At 47.6% G+C, this 18876-nt stretch overlaps 1 protein-coding gene and 1 long non-coding RNA gene across 5 annotated transcripts in view; both read right to left on the bottom strand.

Moving 5' to 3' along the window:
• LSAMP (limbic system associated membrane protein) overlaps nt 1–18876 on the bottom strand; it is an 879058-nt gene that overhangs the window by 138900 nt on the left and 721282 nt on the right. For all 3 annotated transcript variants that reach the window (XM_084527478.1, XM_084527477.1, XM_084527476.1), the window contains one exon: nt 10825–11057. In XM_084527478.1, coding sequence (XP_084383604.1) covers nt 10825–11057 — 233 coding nt within the window. The remainder of the gene's footprint in view (nt 1–10824; nt 11058–18876) is intronic.
• Nucleotides 12800–14863, bottom strand: LOC311440670. 2 transcript variants are annotated; one of them, XR_014695531.1, is made up of 2 exons: nt 14804–14863; nt 12800–13846 (listed from the first exon to the last, which is right to left on the bottom strand). It is a non-coding gene; the product is annotated as an uncharacterized lncRNA (long non-coding RNA). The 2 variants fall into 2 exon arrangements; XR_014695532.1 differs by having other exon boundaries at nt 12800–13951; nt 14804–14855.

Raw genomic sequence — 18876 nt, forward strand, 5'->3', positions numbered from 1 at the left:
AAACACAGTCACTGGCACCCTGTTAACACTCCCCTCAAGCAGGTTAAGGTGTTGGCAGCGAGAGAGCCAAGGTACCTTGATTTGGACCGCCAAAAGCAGCATCCTTACAAACTTTGGTTCTCAATCTCAATCCAGTAGGTCAACAAGCGGATTAATCTTTCAGATTAAGTCATGAATCGGGAGCTCTACGTGTTAATAATCCCCAAGGTCATCATTGGAATTGTAGAGTCGAGTCTGTTCTGTGGTTATTTGGGGAGATTTATCCTACTTTGCAAAGAACTTTTTCTTTGCATTCAAAGCATTAACATACCCCAAAGTCACATTCCCATCAGCCTAACAAGGGGACAATCATTTTGAAGAGACACTCCAGACTACAGCTGCTGCCGTGGCACCTGTGTGAGGGCGACAAGGAATTCATGTTTAGGATCTTGCTTCTTGGCTCCTCTCCCTTTGAAAGGCTCTTCACTCTGCACTTTTCCTCTGCCTGCCTGCAGTGGGTTTTAACACGTTAATGGATGTATTCACCAACAGCAGAGCTGAGATCTCAGCCTCCCGGTTAACCCAACACGAGCAGATGCCTCATTTATTCTCTAAGTCAATGTTATGGTGGTCCTGCCATACAACTTCTTCTGGTGACATAGTTCTGGTCTCCTTGCAGACAATTTCTTCAATGGTTCTTGGAGCCAGCTTGTGAGGATGGCTCTGCCAGGGGCTAACTTCGCCTGTGCACAAACCCATACTCTATTCATATCTGAGCATCTGCATGACGAGAAACTGGGAAAAACAGCTCTGTGGTGAGCTGCTCATGCCACAAGCTGAGGGCACCCAAAGTTGAGTTGCCAGTACATTGAAGTCACCATGAGAGTCCCTCCTCCACGAATTCAAAAGGAATATCTCCTTACCTTATTAAAGGCAAAAGGCTTTTCTTGTAGTGCTGACAGAGAAGAATCAGAAAGGAAAAAAAAGCAGATAATAGGCTGCCAGAGGCCCAATTTATGCACCCCCAAATTAATGAGTCATTCTAATTAAATTATTTGCCCTAAATTAAAACTTATCACCAAAATCCAATTCTCATTTCATTAAAAAGGACCTCCCTAGTTATCTTTTTTTTTTTTCTTTGCCTTTTTTTTTTTTTTTTTTAAAAGGTAACTTTCATGGAAGGGGAAGAAAAATGTAGTTATAGTCTACTTTGCCGTTTGAGGACTTGTTGAAAGTTTTATATTTTAAGGTTGTTTCCCATTCCTACATGTGTCCACGTAATAAATTAAGGTATTCCTGGAAATGTCTCTGGAAGACTGGAGAAGGACTATCAAGCAGACCATGTAAGGGAAATCGGACATGTGAAGATGGAGGGAATTTTAGAAGTGGCTTTCCCCAACACTCAGCAGCCTCAGCCTTTTGGTATGAGAACTGGGAAAACCCCATTTGGGGATTTTCAAAGGGTCCTCCAGCAAAACCCAGGCAGACAAATGATGGCACTCCCAATGTGCCTTGGAGAAAAAGCAATCTCTTGACAGTATTCTCAAACTTCCAGAAACCACTAAAATTTCTCGAACACGGCTTGGTTCCTCCCACCACGGGTCTCCCCACTAATTTCCCTGAGCTGTGGCAGGCAGAGACCCAGCACCACCGATCACAGCCTCCATGTGCTCCCTCAGACTGCCAAGGCAAACCTTTGTTTTTTCCCCAGGAGCAACCCTGCTGCTTCCTTTGTGTTTCTAATCCATCACCTTTCTCCCATTTTCTGTAGGAGATTCACACTTTTTAACCTAATATTTATTTTCTTTTTTAAAGACATTTTCAAAAGCTGTGGTTGGGTTTTGAGAAAGTGCTCCATGTCTGAATACTCAGTAAATGGAAGCCATATGTCTAAATATCTGTTTCTTTTTTGTCTATTTTGTTGTACGCACATTTGGCAAGTCCTTTTTTTTTCCCCCACTTAACTATCACATCTCGGGCTTTATTAAACCACGCTGCTATTCTGTTATTTTGGAGATTTTATTTTATTTTATTTTTTTCCCAAGCAACCAACTAATGACATTTTAGCAGCTATACAGGAAATGTGATATTAAGTCATTATTTTCTCAGAATGTTTCTTCACTTTCTGGTGAGTAAGGAGCTGCTACTGGGGTAGTAATTCCAATATTTCTAAAGATAAAAAGAAGAACTTGAGCACTGAAAAAAAAAAATCCAAGCCCTGAAAACCTATTACTTAATGGAATTTATCATTTGTTGTTTTTGTGGAAAGCAGCTGGAGGCTTATCCTACAAGACATAGCTTGTACACACACCAGAAAGACGGCACATCTGCTGAGGAGTGAGATGACGGCCAGCAACTGGATAGAGACAAATAGTAGGAGCACAAGGTTACCGCGGGATGGGTTGAGATCGATACACACCACACAGACAGAAGCGGGTGGTAGGAAGACACAGCACAGATACCATGCCTACCTGCCTTGCCTCACCCTTTAAATTCCCAAGTCAGGTCTAAAATGACAGTCTCATATCAGAAAGTCTATCGCCTTGTTCTTTTTCCTGAAATGCCCATTTCTTTCCTTCTGTAATTATGGCATGTTAAACATTAAAATGGAATGCTTTTAAAGCAGGAAATAAATTTGTTTCTTTCTACAGCCTGGATGTTGTTTTTGAACTGCTGGCTCAATTGAGGTTTATTTTACAATCTGCTTCTAGCCAATTCCAATTTCAGATGAAGCCTTGGCTCCAATGAAGCAAAATTCCCTTTAATTTCAGTGGAATAAAGATTTTCATCCAGATCCTTACCCACTAACACACTGCTACAATGAGTGTAGACAGCAGCACAGCAGCCAAAAACACAAAACCCGAGCTGCTGGACCCCAGGAATCTGGGAGTTCAAGTCAATCCCATATGGAGCTTTGGGCACGGCAGATTTGCAGCATCGACTCCACGGGCACCAGTGAAATAAGAAAAGCAGGCGAAAGGAACACGCTGCTCCACAAACGTTGGAGTTAACAATGCCTGGTTTACCAACGTGTCCTAGGTCCTAATGTCTCATCTCTGAGACAACCTTCAGGGCTCTTGGCCAGTTTCAGTCAACGTGGCACACCAGCCAGCTGGCACGCACGTGGCTCCAAACCAACCTGCAGCCACGCAGCCTTTTACATGACCTGTCAGTATGGGATGCAGGAGAAGAGGAGGCACTAGTGAGAACTTCAGGGGCCGCAGCTCTTCTCCAGCAAGGTCTCGGTGGATACGAGGGGTGCTGGAGGTAGCCGAGCAGAGGACTGCTAAACAGAAGGACAAGCAAACAGCATACCCATTCAAACAAAACCCAATATACTTCGTTTCGTTAGGAAGCCAAGCTACCTCCAGTATCTCTAGGATATAATAAAACCTCAGCTAAACAAACCACAAATCTGGCTAACCTCAACCTGGCAGTATTTCTTTCAAATGAAAGTAAGAAAATAAAATGGACAGCAAAGCTATGGAAAAGGTTGATCGGAGACAGAGAAATGTGGAGCATAATTAACCTCAGCTTTCATCTGTGTTGCAAGCGAAGAGACAAGCTGATCCAAAAACGACTAGTGGAGACTAGCTATATATCTTCTCCTATTATCGTGGGTTAGAAATCCAAAGCTTTAGATCAGATCTTTTGAGACTTTTTCTTCTTCTTTTTAAAAACCTTATTGCTCATCTTCAAGCTACTGAGCAGTTACAGGCCTGTTACATGCAATGAATAATATATTAATTCCAGGTTACACCAGCACTTTTTCCTTTGCAAAAAGATCTCAAGAGGATGTGAGGAAAAAATTGTTACCTCAACATTGACATAGACGGTGGCCATTGTTGTGGAGGGTGCAAGCAATGGGAATCTGCAGCTTCACTTAGGATGTTGATGGGACTACCCCCTGTAATGGGCAAATTGGGTCAAGTTTCAAGGCTTGCAACAGGTCAAGACAACTCTGTCGTGCTACCACAGCCATGGCTGCTTCAGCCATGAGAGCAGGAACATGCTTGGCTTTAGGTTTAAGAGTCATCGGCACGCTCTCAAGGGTTAGCAGACTTGGTGGTGGGATGAGGTTCTTGCTGCGTTTGGAGCAGAGCGCAAACATTGTCCCTACTCCACCGTCTTACAGTCCAGGCTAAGACATGGGGCAGTAGATTGAGACAATCAGACAAAGAGCTATCAAGGGAAAATCTTTCACGGTTCTGCTCTGAATCCAGAATCAGCTGATCAGGCAAAATCACACCAAGTCAGCTGATACTGCTCTGAAGAGACCACTCGAGCTAAATGATTTATATGTACAAGGAGCTGGATTATCACATCAAGACCCTTCCTCCCAGCCTTAGGAAAGCATTCAGTGTGTTTTATGCAATACTTTTTCCTCCAAAGTGAGTAAGCATTTTTTGAAGTATTCTGTTTTTGTCTCCTGCCTGCACCTGCAAAGCAAGCACCAAAATATTTCCCGAGAAAAAAACTCCTGATTTATGCACTAAGAAGTGCTGAGAGCCAACCTATAAAACAGAGACAAAACCTACCCTGCACAGTAACATCCCAGCCCTGCCTAGAGATAGGAAAACAGAAGTTAAGAGGCATCAGGACACTATGGGGAGGCCATAAAAATATTAGATGGGGCGCGGCAGGAAGTTCCTTGGTAAACTATGAAACACCAGGTGCAATTTCCTGCGATTTATGAGCTTGGGCAAAACAAACCAGCGCAGAAAACCTAGAAAGATTGCCAGCAATACCACTGTGTGCCTGAAATTCTAGAATTATTTTGCTGGTAGGAAATTACGGTCCACGATAGCAGCAGAAGGGGGGGTAGCAAGATCTACCGTGCTTCGGTTCCCCAGGATGATTCCCTGCTCTCTCAGCTTATTTTCCCCAACAAACTGATCTGCTGTCACTTCCTTCTGTGCACGCTGGTCCTGCCTTTCCCAGCCCCTGTAGTAATCTGAATTTATCTCCTCCCTCCGATCTTTTCTTCTTCTCCCCCACTGCTCCCAGTAAAACGATCTTTTTTTTTCCCTCCCTCTCAGAAAATTCATACTCCCATGTTATCTCATTATTCTTTGCAACAGCATGCCAAATTCGCTGTCATTTTCCCACTGGGGCTATGTCCTGAAAAAGACAAAGTGGTCTGTGCTCGTTCTTACCTACTGCAGGCTCCCTGGAATTGAAAAAGCCACAGTGCTAGTGCTCGGAAAGATCCCTCTGAATTCTGGGCTCGGCGCCCACCGAGCAGGGAAGCAAACATATCTCAGGGAACGGCACCTGACTCCAACATCCTTATTGTTTGGCTAGCAAAGGAAAAAATAGCTTCAGCTCTCTTCAAATCTCCCTGCTTCTAGCACCGGTCATATGGGCACCAAGGCCAGAAATGTCAGGGGGAGGTGGGTGCCCACCATGGGTTTGCTGAGCTCAAAGCCAGCTCTGGTCTCCAGAAATCTGCTGACAGCCACCAACCCCATGTTCTGTCAGGGAATAAACTGGAGGAGCATGACAGAAAGGGGATGTGGAAAGACTACAAGGTGCATGGCACCGCACAGACTCAGCAGGGAAGTCAAGGGCTGAGAGGGTGGTGGAAAACCCCCTCGCTCCTCAGCCCCAGACCTGGATCCTACAAGGGGCAGTGCTTCCATGAAGGAAGCCTGGCTAGCTTCTGCTACCCTTGTGGGCAAAGGATTTGGCTCTGCAGCGCTTCACCAGCACAAAGTCCTGTAATTTCAGGGGAGTGGGCAGAGAGGGGCTACGGCTAATCTCCCGCACCGAGTTAATAACAAGTTTTCAATGGTTAAACCCCAGCAACAACAAATACATCTTTATACCACTTGGAAAGAATGAACGGTCAGTCCGCGTCTTTGTAAGCAAGGAGCTCTACAAAGGCAATGCATAATGGAGCAGGCTATGCCCCGTGGTTCTTTTCACACACTAATGCCTATCAGCTTGAAAGAAAACTGGGGGATTTGGCCTTTAGCTGCTATACATTGACTCGGAGTTTCTGATTAGGGCCAAGCAGTAAACAAGAATTCCCCTTTGTGAAAATTTGCTGCTGATGTTTCCAAATTCGGTTTTGCTCTGCCAAAATGACAAAGCTCTTTTGATTATTATTTTTTTTTTTTTTCATGAAATAAACATTAAAACAAGGGAGATCCCACATCCTTTGAACACTCAGTAACTGGAAATCATGAGCAATGTTAGCAAGGCTGCAGGAGGCCCAGAGTCTGAGCAAAAGGGTGCGTGCGAGTTCTCCTTACCTCCAGCTGCAACCGTTAGCTTTCAGATGGGCAATGGTAATGCTTTCTTAGCTGTTTCTCTTCACAGTTTTGACCACAAAAAGCACCTCAGACCTGTAAAATCCTCCCGATTAAACTTTCATCAAAGCCAAAGCAAGCGAGATGTTTTTGTTTCGCTGAACAGCTCCCAGCCGCCTCCATTCACAGCGATGCCTTGTTGTAAAGGCTCCTGACAGCAAAAACAGCAACCATCTGCTTGCTCCTAGCTGAGAGAGTTATTCCTTCAGCTCGAGTTAGACAGGACTAAGCCTTCATTGCCAAAACTTTCAAACCCCATGCCTGCTAATATCTCCGCGCCTTTATGCCTATGACCCTGATCAGGAAGAACTGCAGGGATTTCTCCCCTGACATTTACGCCTGAGAAGGGCCTGAGGCTACAGCCCTAAAAGAACGAGGGCCCAAGATAATGCTGGGAAAGGGGCAGCCACCAGGTCCCCTTTATGATTCACCCTCCTGGAACAAGTTACCGAGCATACTGGAAGGAATGATTAAGCATCCCATTTATAAACACCTAGAGGATAATAATACAGCAAAGGAAAAAATAACCAATATACTTTTGGCAAGCATCTCTCCCGTCACCCCGGTATCATTCCCTTTTTTTTATAGGATACGTGGTATAGTGGATAAAGAGGGAACAGTATGTGATATATCTTGACTTCAGCAGGCCTGACAGCCTCCTGAGCAAGCCAAGAAAAGATGGTGGATGTTAAATCACCATCAGGACGCTTCAAAGAGCCGCAATCAACAGATTCCTACCTGTTGGGATGGAGGTTTTAGTGGGCTGTTACCACAGTCTGCTTCTCTGCCCTGATCTCCTCGATACTTCAATTAACACCTCTGTGATGGAACAGGAAGAAGGCACCTGACTTGTGTCGGTGGCACCAAGTCGGAGGCAGTGGCAAGCGCCTTGGAGATGAGGAGGATTAAGAAACCCAAAGTGGTGGTCTCCATGGAGAAACCAACTAGAAGGAATCCCACAGCAGTGAGCACAAAGCGCTGTGCTTGGGAAGGGGGGAGATAACAATTAGTGTTCAATGGCACAAGTGGGGACTGAGCACCTGCAGACCTGTACCTGAAGTACAGAGAGCAGCAGGGACTGAATAAGAGATGAGGTGTTGTAGTAAAAAAAAAAAGATGAATCTCATCTTATTCTGGGGGTAGTTAAGCTAAGCATGATATGCAAAACATGGCTGCTACTTATTTGTCTTTTATCTGCACAAATGACTCTGAACTGGAACTCTTGCTTTGGTTTGGGACAGTACATTTAAGGAAATGTGTGGAAAAAACAGAGAGCAGTGAACAAAATACAATGCAAGGGTTGGAAAATATGGCCTGCAAGAAGTAAGCCTGTTAATCTAGACTGGAGAGGTCGAAGACACAAGGGTTCATGGGCAGGTGAGAGGTAGTTTTGAGAAAAAGTAGGATAAATTACCACCACGTGTTGTGGAAGGACCAGAAATACTTGCTAACAAAATCAGTTTGGATGAGATCATAGTAAAAGCTTTCCAAGTGCAAAAAGCATGAATGAATGGCCACATGCTGGCTATGCAGGTGCAGGGTCTCTTCAAAAAAAATACATGGTAGGGGCAGACGGTGTCTAGCTGATCTTGTCTCTGTGCACAGAGAAGGATCAGACCACCTCTTGTGGGTCCTTCCAGTTCTCTGCTCATCTGACCAGACACCACCAGAAATACATGGGGTAGTAAATGGAAAGAGTCTGTAGCCACCCCACCCCAAAATGAGGCACCTGGGTCAGAAAGACAGAAGAGATGGACACCGTTATACTCCTTGACCTTTTGGTAGTGGATGTCTACTTCTCCCAGCAGAGAAGACTTTGAATTTGAAAAGGGGGAAAGACAGATGAAGAGTACAGGATAACCCACCTCATGGCAACAGTTTGCAAAAGGGGTTTTTCCACTGTTAGCTGGATACCACGGTGTAATCTTTTTGTCTGTATCCTTTCATTACCCGTCTTTTAGACCTCTGCAGTATGACCCAGCTGGGAGGGATCCCATCAGAGGACAGCCTGTGATACACTCCCGCAGCTCTGACCAGCAGAGTTCATCTCAGGGAAAGCTCATCTTCTGAAGGGAGGAAAGGATCTGCCCCCAAAACGCAATCCCATTAACCTGCAATGATCTCAACACAGGCTGCGATGTGTCCCAAGGATTGCCTATTTCTTTCGCCTGGCACTGTAGTTATGGAAGTGGCCTTCTGTACTTGTAATGCACCGATCCAGTATCTACCTACCCCTTAGTCTCTGATAGAGCTATCCCATTTGCTGGACACAGCCAAACACCCTGCTCCTTCATCTTTCAGAAGCCGTGTTTTATTTATTTGAGTTCGGGATGCCCACAGCTTCACGTAGCTGCTGGTTTTAAATTTATGACATAAAAGAGTAGGGAATAAATTACATTAAATTAAAATAAAAAAGCTTATTACAACTCAGTATCTAATCTCCTTTCACTTGCACTAGCGACAGACTATTTTTTTTTCAGGCAAACAACCTACAAATCTGAGAATAATAATAATAATAATTGATATGAGAAAATTATACTGGCGGAGGAAAGGGAATATTTTGTAACATATACTAGTTTCTAATAAATTGGTTTTATTAGTTAAGATTATTTCAAATGAATTATTTATTAGTTTTAAACTAATAAAAGCACAGATTAAAATGAGTCTAACTCTTCCAAATTGTAAAAGATTTCATAGTTCTTTTTTTTTTTTTTTTTCCCTTTTTCTTTTTATTTATTTTTTTTTCCAAACCAAACCAGATTTACTTTTAGAAAAATCGAAGCTGTGTTAGAGTTTCAAGTTTCATCCAATTACAGCATTGTAATGGGACCTGGGGCTTTAGAAGAAAGCATGATATTGTAGCGGGTCTTTTAGTATCCACAATCCAGACACCTTGTTTAGAGGCATCCAGAGTTTGCATGTGCCAGTGCCTGAATTTTCTCATCCTCAGAAAGGTGGCAGTAGCTCAGAGCTGGACACCCGCATATGTAAGTGAAAGCTTGGCTAGAGAACTCAATTCTGCTGCTTAGGCCTGTGTCTAATAGGCACAAATAAAATTAATAATACATGTGCATGGCTCTAAAATTCACTTGCACCTACATTTTCCTTGACAGGTAAATAGAAACTGCGTGCAGTCAGACTTCACCAGCAATAGGCTACCCTGCACGGTTGCAGTTTTCAGTGAGGCCAGGTACATCCCCAGGGCTCTACCAGTACTTTTCATGCCATGCCCATTCCCACAACCCCTCAAACAAGCTGTGGGACATACTCTGTGTGCTGATGCTCACTGCTCCTCACGCTGCTGAAGGAGGATTTTCAGCAAAAGGACAGCCTTCATTTTCAGTGAGCTCCCATGTAAAGCATCACCTCTGACCACGCATCCCAACTTTGTTTGAGATAAACACTCAACTTCCCAGTCAGCCCTGAGCCTTTCAAGTAATACCAGCAAGAGGAGGGTCCATTTGTGCCTGCATTTACATCCTCAGTGATTCAAACGTTTGCCGTGAGAAATAAAATTCGGAGCATTTTGGGTTACTAGACAGATCAGAAGAAACAACAAGCTCCAGCCTGAATGATAATGAGAAAGCTGAACATATCTGTAATATGTATTAAACACAGCCATACATTCCTATCTATTTAAGCTAATCTATAAATATTTTAGATAAATAGGCTGAGAGACAGAATTGCATGAAAGAAGAAAAAACACACACAAAAGAGTGAAGTGTTTTGTTTGGTATTCTGGTCTGGGCAGAACTGAACAGGCAAACTCTATAACATCCTTACCAGTAATTGGTGAGCACCTAGATATGTTTGCTCTCTATTATAGCATGAATGCAGGCAGACAGATAGGACAACGTTGCTTCAGATTGCCAAGTTTCCAGTTTCCCTGTAACACACGCAGGAGGAGGGTAGCTAAAAATGGAGAGGGCAACATAAGGTAAGCAGCAGCTACCTCAGGTACCAGGTTTCACACATGCCTGGAGACTGTGCACCCTGCAAACCGATGACCCAGCACAGAAAAACATCCAGGAAAAATGAATTCCCCGGCCTGGCAAGGAGCTGACAATGGGAGGCTGAATAGCACAACACTCTTGTTGACACGAAAAAAAAAAAAAAAAAAAAAAAAAAGAAAAGGAAAGGAAGGAAATCTGTGGAAAGAGGGGGCGAAGAAACCAGAGGGCTATCTGGGAAGACACGAGGCGAGCGCATCGTTCTGACAAGTGTCATCACAAACAAATGCCTTCCCCTCAGCACCAGAACAACCAGAGCCAGCAGCTAGGTTTGCATTATGCTAGAACGTGCCTTGGCATCACCGGCATTCCCTGCTCTGTCACTGCCTTGGGAAGGACAGGCTAACAGCAGAGTCAAGCCTTGTCATGCCGCAGCAGAAGGGGACAGTCCCGTTGTAACCTAAAGGGATTGCTCCCTCCTGGCTGACATTGCAAGGCCCGCAGGCTACCGACTCCTGGGTTTCTCTAAGAAAGACACAGATCCTTCCACCCACTGTGTTTTTCTGAAGAACGTTGCTTACCTTGCACGATCAAGTAAACCTGGGAAGTCTTGGGGTGATGCTGTGTCTGCACTGAACACGTGTAGGACCCCTCATCGTAGACATCCACTTTCTGGATCCGCAGGCTATACTCCAGGGGGCTTCTCTTCTCCAGCTCTACTCGAGGGTCCAGGGACCACTTGTCCTCTCCAGCAAAAATGATGCCGGAACGGTTTAACCAGGCCACCTTGGAGCTTCTGTCTTCTACATAACACCTGCAGAGGATAAGAAAGGGAGATTAACAGGGAGATTAGCAAACCTCTTCATCATCTCCTTTTTGACCCTTCCCTTCAACACATTGCTCAGAAACCCTGCAGCATACTCCCACTTTGCCAGCAAACCACAGCAGCTCCTCATCACCGCAACCCCATGGCCATGTATTTCAGAAGGATTTTCTGACGGGTTTCATGAATATCTGTGATTTAGGGTGATCATGATTCCTGCTCTCACTTCCTTTTGTTTGTGGTCTATACCTGCATTGAAAATGACTTTGGAAGGCCACCAGAAATCCTGGTCACCAAATCCCTTCTAAACCTGGCAATGGGAAAGGCCAGAAGGAATCCTTCCCATACTTTTCCTTGACATACTTGTGCTCCTTAACAGGGAGAGATGAAGGTGCTGTGAAGACAAACACGTTTTTGGCCAAGGCACCGCTTTCAAGCTCCAGGAGGTGCAGAAGGCCCAGAAGGTTTGCACAGAAGAGATGCCATGCTGGAGAGGAGGCACGTTCTGCTTGCTCTTGGCTGAAGAAGACATGGGGACACCACTCCTCCTGGCAGCTGTACCCACCAGGGCCAGGCTCAGGCAGGCTGACAGGGTTTTTCCTGCAGCAGCCCATGCCGTATTTGTGCTGCAGATAAAGAGGGAAGTTCAGCCTCCAGAGCTGTCCCTCCTTCACCTCTCGAGTCCTGCCCACAGCCCGCTGGCATCCAAATAACCCAGCGCCTCTCCCCAGCACAATCCAGGCACGCGTTGCATTTGAGAGAGAACAGAGAGAGGATAAAGATTATCGCGTCGAGATAAGACAAATATTTGACAGTAGGCTTTTACACAGCCTCTTAGCACAGGGCAGACATTTTCCAAGCTCCTCTGCCTGAATGCGTTTCATTCACACTGTGCCACAGCTGCTGCCCTGGGCAATGTGACCCCACCAGCACGGCCGACACCTCCCACCCTTTCCCCCAAAGGCATGCCCACGGATGCTCTCCGACTTGCTCTGGGGTTACTCGTGGGCTGGAGGGAAGCCAGGCTGAGCGGGAGGAGACGAGAGGCTCACCAAGCTGCTGGCCAGGCTGGGAGCAGCTCTGTCTGAGCAGACAAACATTTGCTTTAGGGAGCAGCCCAAGCCCCAGCCAGCAATCAGGTCCTCGTGTGAAAGACAGGGGTAGGGGAATCAGTGAGCAGCCATCTGTATTTAACAACCAGCACTGCAGTGCCAGCTCAGTGCCATCCTGGGCTGCAACCACACGTGGCAGGAGCTGGAATTGGGGATCTGGAGAGGGGATGGTGCCCATGGGATGAGGTGGCCCCGCAGGGACACCCAGGCCAGGCAGCCTTCCCACACACGTGTGCCTATGTAGGTCTGCAGCAGCACGGAGAATTGGAGGGTTAGATCTTTTTCAAAAGGCGTTCACAGCCCCTCTCTGCACATTTTGGATTTGTGAAAATCCCCGGGGGGGATGGCGGTGAGGAGCTAAGCAGATTAACAGCCGCAGCTGAAGGCTGTGGGCGTTGAAGTTTCTTCGTCACTTGTGAATGTCTGTGCACCAACACAGACGTGCTCCCTGCTGGCCTCAGGCAACTTCTTGTCCTCGTCACCACGTACATCCCATCCACCATTTCCACTCCCTGAGGTCACTTTCCCTACAGGACCTTGGTCAGACACCAAACAGCACAGGAAAATAAACGCTGCCACCCATTCCCCATGAACAGGGCGTCTTGCTGGGCTTCTGCCTGCCACGACCCTGTGGCTGAGAGGAGGAGGAGATGGATGACCTCAAGAAATGCTGTCCCTGAGAAGAGAAAGAGTGTGCCACAACCTGTCCTATGCTGCTTTTGCCATGGGGTCAGCCCTAGGCCAGTGGTTAAACCCTACACTCAGCCTTACAAGTGCCCCTGATGATGGCAGGCAGCGCTGAAACAAAGTGAGGGAGAGGTAAGGAGAATTGGAGGAGTGAGTGAAATGGATCTGAGCTGCTCACTTGGGCACCCCCGTTCCTCTGAAATTATTACAGAAAAAAAATCAATGTACAGGTCTGGAAATCCCCTGGTGTGCTCCGAACATGTGTCCACATGGATGAGGCATCACAGGGTGTCTGCCTGCACGCACGCACCCTCCTACTCCGCCAGAGTTGCCACCCAGCCTTATGGATCATGCTTTAATAAGGATTTATGGTGATGATTTTCACAGTGTAATAAGTGCTAATTCAATACTAATAGAATATTAAATGGCACGTTAACTGACGTTTTAACCGCGAGGCAGCAGGAGCGAGGCTTCCGCGAGATATCAAATGGCTCTTCCCGTTCACTAATAATCAATAATCGAGTTCACAGAGATAGTCAAACGCTTTTCATTAGGCTTATTGAAAGCATTACCATCAGTGTCAGCGAGTGCTAATAAACTATTTGCGATCCATCCATTTTGTTTGTTCCTCGTGGCTTCAGGTTTAATTTCCTGATATCTGCTGATGCAGCGACCGAGAGGAGCGGCTAGTGGTGATGGCCATGCCTCGGATGATCACTGCGGGAACTGGGGAGCTATTGATCTCAGCACCAATTCAAACTACACACAAAGAAAGAACAAAAAACCTCGTTGCCGTGCCTCTTTAGTCTCCCTTTCTCATGAGTTTGGTTCCTTTAAGATTTTTTAGCTACTGCATCATTTCTAGCTGCTAGCGACGTGTTTCCAGTCCTCACCCAGTGACTAACAATCATAAGAACCAGTCAGGAGATGATCAGAAACTGGAACTGGAGAAAGGCACTTTGACATCCTCCGCCTCCTCTCCTGCAAATGCAGAAAATGGTCCTGGGCCATCTCACAGGAGAAAGGGGAAGGAGATGACACCGCAGCAAAACTCTTTGGGATCTTCACTCAGAACCATCATCCCCTCTAATATGAGTGAGGAGTGCTACAGGAAAAGCTGAACACGTGACAGAAAGAAAATCCTACCCAGCTCATTTTTTTTCCAGAGGAGAAGTTCCTGCTTTGTTGCTGACTGCAGATACTCACTCGTGTGGCCAGGACCAGCACCACAGTGCAGCACTATTAGGAGAGGATTAATGCTCACCAGCCCCCTTCATCATGTGCTTGGCCATGCACAGAATGCCTTGTGTCCTTTATTGCCTTCAGAGGGGCCTCTCAGGGTTAAGTTAAAGCCAGTGTTTGGGAGGGGGGCACTGAGAGCCCACGGGCAGGAAGGAATCCCTGTAGGACCTGGCGAGGCTGCTGTTTAAATGATTACTTTAACACAGCAGGGATTTTACAGCATTACCGGTGATGGATTGGGTCCCCTTGAACCCAGGATAATTGTTTTGGTTTATTGCTGCTATAGCTCCAAATAAATAAGTTCTTTGAGAGCAGACCCAGTCCCCTGATCCTCTGTTAGAGGCCTGCTAGCGAGAAGATGCAAGCTGCTAGGTTTAAATGAAATACATTGTGCTGCTTCACCACCAAACCACGTCTCTTGGAATCACAGAATCATTTAGGTTGGAAAGGACCACTTAAGACCATCAAGCCCAACCATCAACCTAACACTGCCAAGCCCCATCGCTAAACCCTATCCCTAAGCACCACATTCACACATCTCCTAAATACCTCCTGGTATGGGGACTCCACCATTTCCACGGGCAGCCTGTTCCAATGCCTAGCCACCCCTTCCAGGAAGAAATTATTCATGAAATCCAATCTAAACCTTCCCTGGTGCAACCCGAGGCCTTTTACTTGTGTCCTATCCCTAGTTACCTGAGAAAAGAGCTGGGCACTCTCCTCACTGCAAGCTCCGTCCATGTGGTTGGAGAAGCAGCCTCCCCTCAGGCTCCTTTTCTCCAGACTAAATAACCCCACTTCCCTCAGCTGCTCCCCGTAACTCGTTTTCTACTCCCTTCACCAGCTTTGTTGCTTCTTCTCTTGATTTCCATCGACTCAGTATCTTTCTTGACACCAGGAGCCCCAAACTGAACACAGTACCTGCGGTGCAGTCTCACCAGAGCCAAGCACAGAGGGACGGTCACTTCCCCAGTCCTGCTGAGACCATTTCTGATAACACCATTTCTGATGCAGGCCAGGATGCCATTTGCCTTTGTGGCCACCTGGGCACACTGCTGGCTCATGTTCTTGCCAAATTTGGGAGAAAAACAAACAACGAGCATGGTTTTGCGCTGCATTTTCTGCCCTCTTTCTCAAAATACGTTGTGGACACAGCTCCGTGTCATCATCCTGTCTGCTCGTGCCCTTCAGCCTTCCCTGGCTTGGCAAGCAAGGACCTGAGAGCGGTGACCACTAACTGGGAGCAGCGAGAGGCCCAGCCCGGGTATGGACAGGGCTCTTTGTCCCCTTTGGCTTTCCCCCAGAGGGATCTTCACATGTCTGTGCAAAGGCCCTCGCACCTTTCTGCACCTCCTGGGCTGATAATTCATCACTCAGGTGGTAATTTTGGGCCCTTCCCCAGCTGGGGTGCTGCAGGGCTGGTAGGGTCCCCGCGCTGCTGCTTGCCCTGCCCGTGCTTGGTGTGGCATGCTGCTCAAAGTCTTTCTGCTCTGCAGATCAGAAACTCTTTTTTTTTTCCCCTTCTAATTTTAAGTCTAGATTTATTCATGGCTGGTTTATATCCATTCCCTCTCATGCCAACACCATCCTTTAGCTTAAATAGCTCTTCTCTCTCCCGGGTGCTTATCTTCCAGCGTGTTCACTGAGAGCAATCATATTCCCTCTCAGCCTTCATTTTGCTGGGCTCAACAAGCCAAACTCTTCTAGTTTCTTCTTGTATGATAGACTCTCCATTGCCCTAAACATCCCAGTAGCCCTTCTCCGCACCTGCTCCAGCCTCAATTCCTCTGTCGTGACCGGAATTCGTACCCGGCTTCCTAGATGAGGTCTCCCCAGTGCCTTGTACAGCAGCGCTCCTATCTCGCTCTCTCTCCCATCAGCTCCTTTTAATGAAAGCAAAAAGGATTGCGAGCGGTGAATACGACTATCAGTGCAGAACCGCTCATGTGCTGTGAGCATCCTTGTCTCGCAGTCCGTGCGATACGCATGGAAAATGAAGCCCGGGGGAATTCACCAAAAATACACCAGCCTGAAAGGAGAGCCGCGCGGTCTCTCGCTAGCAGACACACAGCTGGTCTCGCATGGGTTTTCTTTATGTTAAAATGACTACTTAAGAGTATAGGTTTCTGTTTGTGTGGAAAAAAAAATCAAACCCCAAATTACAGTAATTGTTATGCCAGTACTCTCCCGGGGCGGATGCGACTGTATCAGAACAAGAGAACTTATACTGGCATGATTTATTGCTCTTCCCATCTTCTGGGGATCACTGTACCTGCATAAACAACTCCAGCCCACATCCATTCAAGCACAGGTACCTTTCTAACGATATCAATATGCACTGCTACGAGGAAAGTTAACTCCATCCTGGCCAGGTTTTCCTCCGGGCCTAGAAAAAAAACGCACTGATTTCTTTACAGCAGAGTCAGGAAGCATTTGGGTTTGTCCCGGTGAGGTGCCACGTCTGGCACCAGAGCAGAGAGTCCACACGTGTGTGCAGCAGGGCTGGTGCCTGCAGGAACGCCAAGTGACAGCTTCCATCAGGGTCCTGCTCCAGGATTAGACAGGAGGATGAGACTGCTGAGGGAACACCGCGAGCCCCCTCCTTTTTCCTTTTTGGGGTTAGCCAAGGACTCGTCTGCCTCCCTTTCCGTCTCAGCCAGAAACCCAGCTCTGATCTTGGTCCAGTGTCACCAGGCGATGCCAATCAGCTGCTGATCACACAGCCCTGGTGAGACCTCCAGCCAGGAGCGGATGCTTCGTTCCACTGCCTGCAGCCTCCCGTAGCATCACGGGGTCAGCACCGCCCCGAGGGGAGACCGAGGAACAGTGGGGATGTTGTAGGATAGCCACGGGGAACACTGCTGGAAGATTTGTCTTGTGGTTGTGCTGCACACTTCAGCTAAGGACGCCGTGCTTGTGCTGTCACTAGGACACGGGCTGACATTTCAAAAGCACCTGCAGTCGCTTGGGAACTGAAGTTCACTGAAAGACAACGAGTCTCTTCTGTTGGCTTTTACGCTGAATCGGGGAAAGGACCTGAAGCCAAATGGCTACTGAAGAGTCTCAGTGCCATAAGTTTTGGAGAACACACCCAGAACGGGACTGGGAGCTCTAGTAAGGGCTCCCATCATCATACAGGCCATCATCCCCTCTGCTTTCCTTCACAAACTTCAGCACTGGAGGCCGCCTGTTCCTCCTGCCTGAACCCTCAGCGTGTGGGTGACGTTCACATGCTCCCCACCGTGTATTTCCAAAAGAGCTGCTCCCCAACTTCTTCCCTGGCTTCCTTCCCTTTAAAACAACCACCACCACCACCACAGAAAACGTTATTTCCGAGATGCGATCTCCTCCTCTGACAGGAGGGGAGGGAGGTTTGGCTGGGAAGCCCCACGTGGTTCAGTATCTGGTAATTATCCAGCCGCAGAGGCGATGTGAAACGTTCTGTGCTGTCGCGGAGAATGACAGCACCTGGAGCTCCAGCACCCAGATAAAAAGCGGAGAGACAATCGGGCAGATGGAGAAAGGCAATGCTACATCGCGGGGAGAGAGAGGGGGGGAGAGAAAGGAGCGGGGAGAGGCGAAAGCTGGTGAGAAACATCAAGGCAGCCGGCACAGCTAGCGGAGAATGAGATGATGCCATGGATTGGAAATGCAAAGGGCGGCCCTGAAAGAGGGGGACGCAGAAAGGAAGCGAGTGAGGGCACCAGAGGGTGAGGTGCGGTGTTTGCCACCCCACAGGGCCCACAGGGCTTGCCCCCGTGATGCTGCAAGCGAGGAGCGTGCCCACGGTGCTGGCAGCGACGGCTGGGTCAGGAGGAGCTGGCTGCCAGGTGGCCCGAAGCCACGCACCACCTCTGGTAGGGTTTGTGATGTGGGGAAATAAAGCCAAACGATCAGATCGGGGCCAAAGGCTTGCCAGGGACTGACGCTGGACACCAGCCTCCACGCCTGCTGGGACGGTGACCAAGCTATTGGCAGTGCCCCGTGTGCCTGCAGTGGAAGCACCTTTCCAAGCAGGCAGGAGGGACAAGGAGCCCTGATGCCCTCACCTCTATGTCTGGGGAAGGAAATGGGAAAGGTAGCAGCAGTGAAGGGGTACTACAGGATCCGACCACCCGGCCGCATGGCCCAGCGCTCACCCTCCTATGATTGGTGACAGCTGTTTCAGAGAAAGGTGGAACACCTCCTCAAATGACAACGTAAATCACCATCTAAATAATTTCACCATCGTTCCCAGCCATTAAAGCCTATTAATCTAGCCCCGAGCAAATATGAGTTGGCCTCCTCTCCGCATAACAGCTTGCATTCCACCTTGTAAGTTTGTACTCTACCTCTTTTATCCCCAGGCGTTTCTCAACCCTCTGCCCCCTTTTTCTTTTTTTAAACTCATTAACATCCTCATTTGGTGATACCTTGTGGCGGAGAATGTCATGGATTAACCCTTAGCAGGTACAAGGCTGCGAAATGACATCAGATTTAAGTGTTGTAAGAAACTGGGAGGTGTCTCCCGTGCTTTGTGCTGTGTGAAATGGTTCCTCCCAGCACCTGGGGAACACGCTACCTGCCTCCCAAGATGATGCATCCCAAGGAGGAAAGCCTCCTCGGTGTGCCAGCACTCCAGTTATCACTTATTTACACCCGACCTCCACTGCTGGTGGAGTCAGGGCTCATAGAGACCGTGGAGACGATGTCTAGGGAAACACGTCAGCCTCCCTGCCTGTGCCAGAGCTATCAGCGGTGCCACCACAGATTGAGCTACACCCGTGCAA

This window comes from Aythya ferina (assembly GCF_964211825.1).
Source record: "Aythya ferina genome assembly, chromosome: 1".
NCBI classification, from domain to species: Eukaryota; Metazoa; Chordata; class Aves; order Anseriformes; family Anatidae; genus Aythya; species Aythya ferina.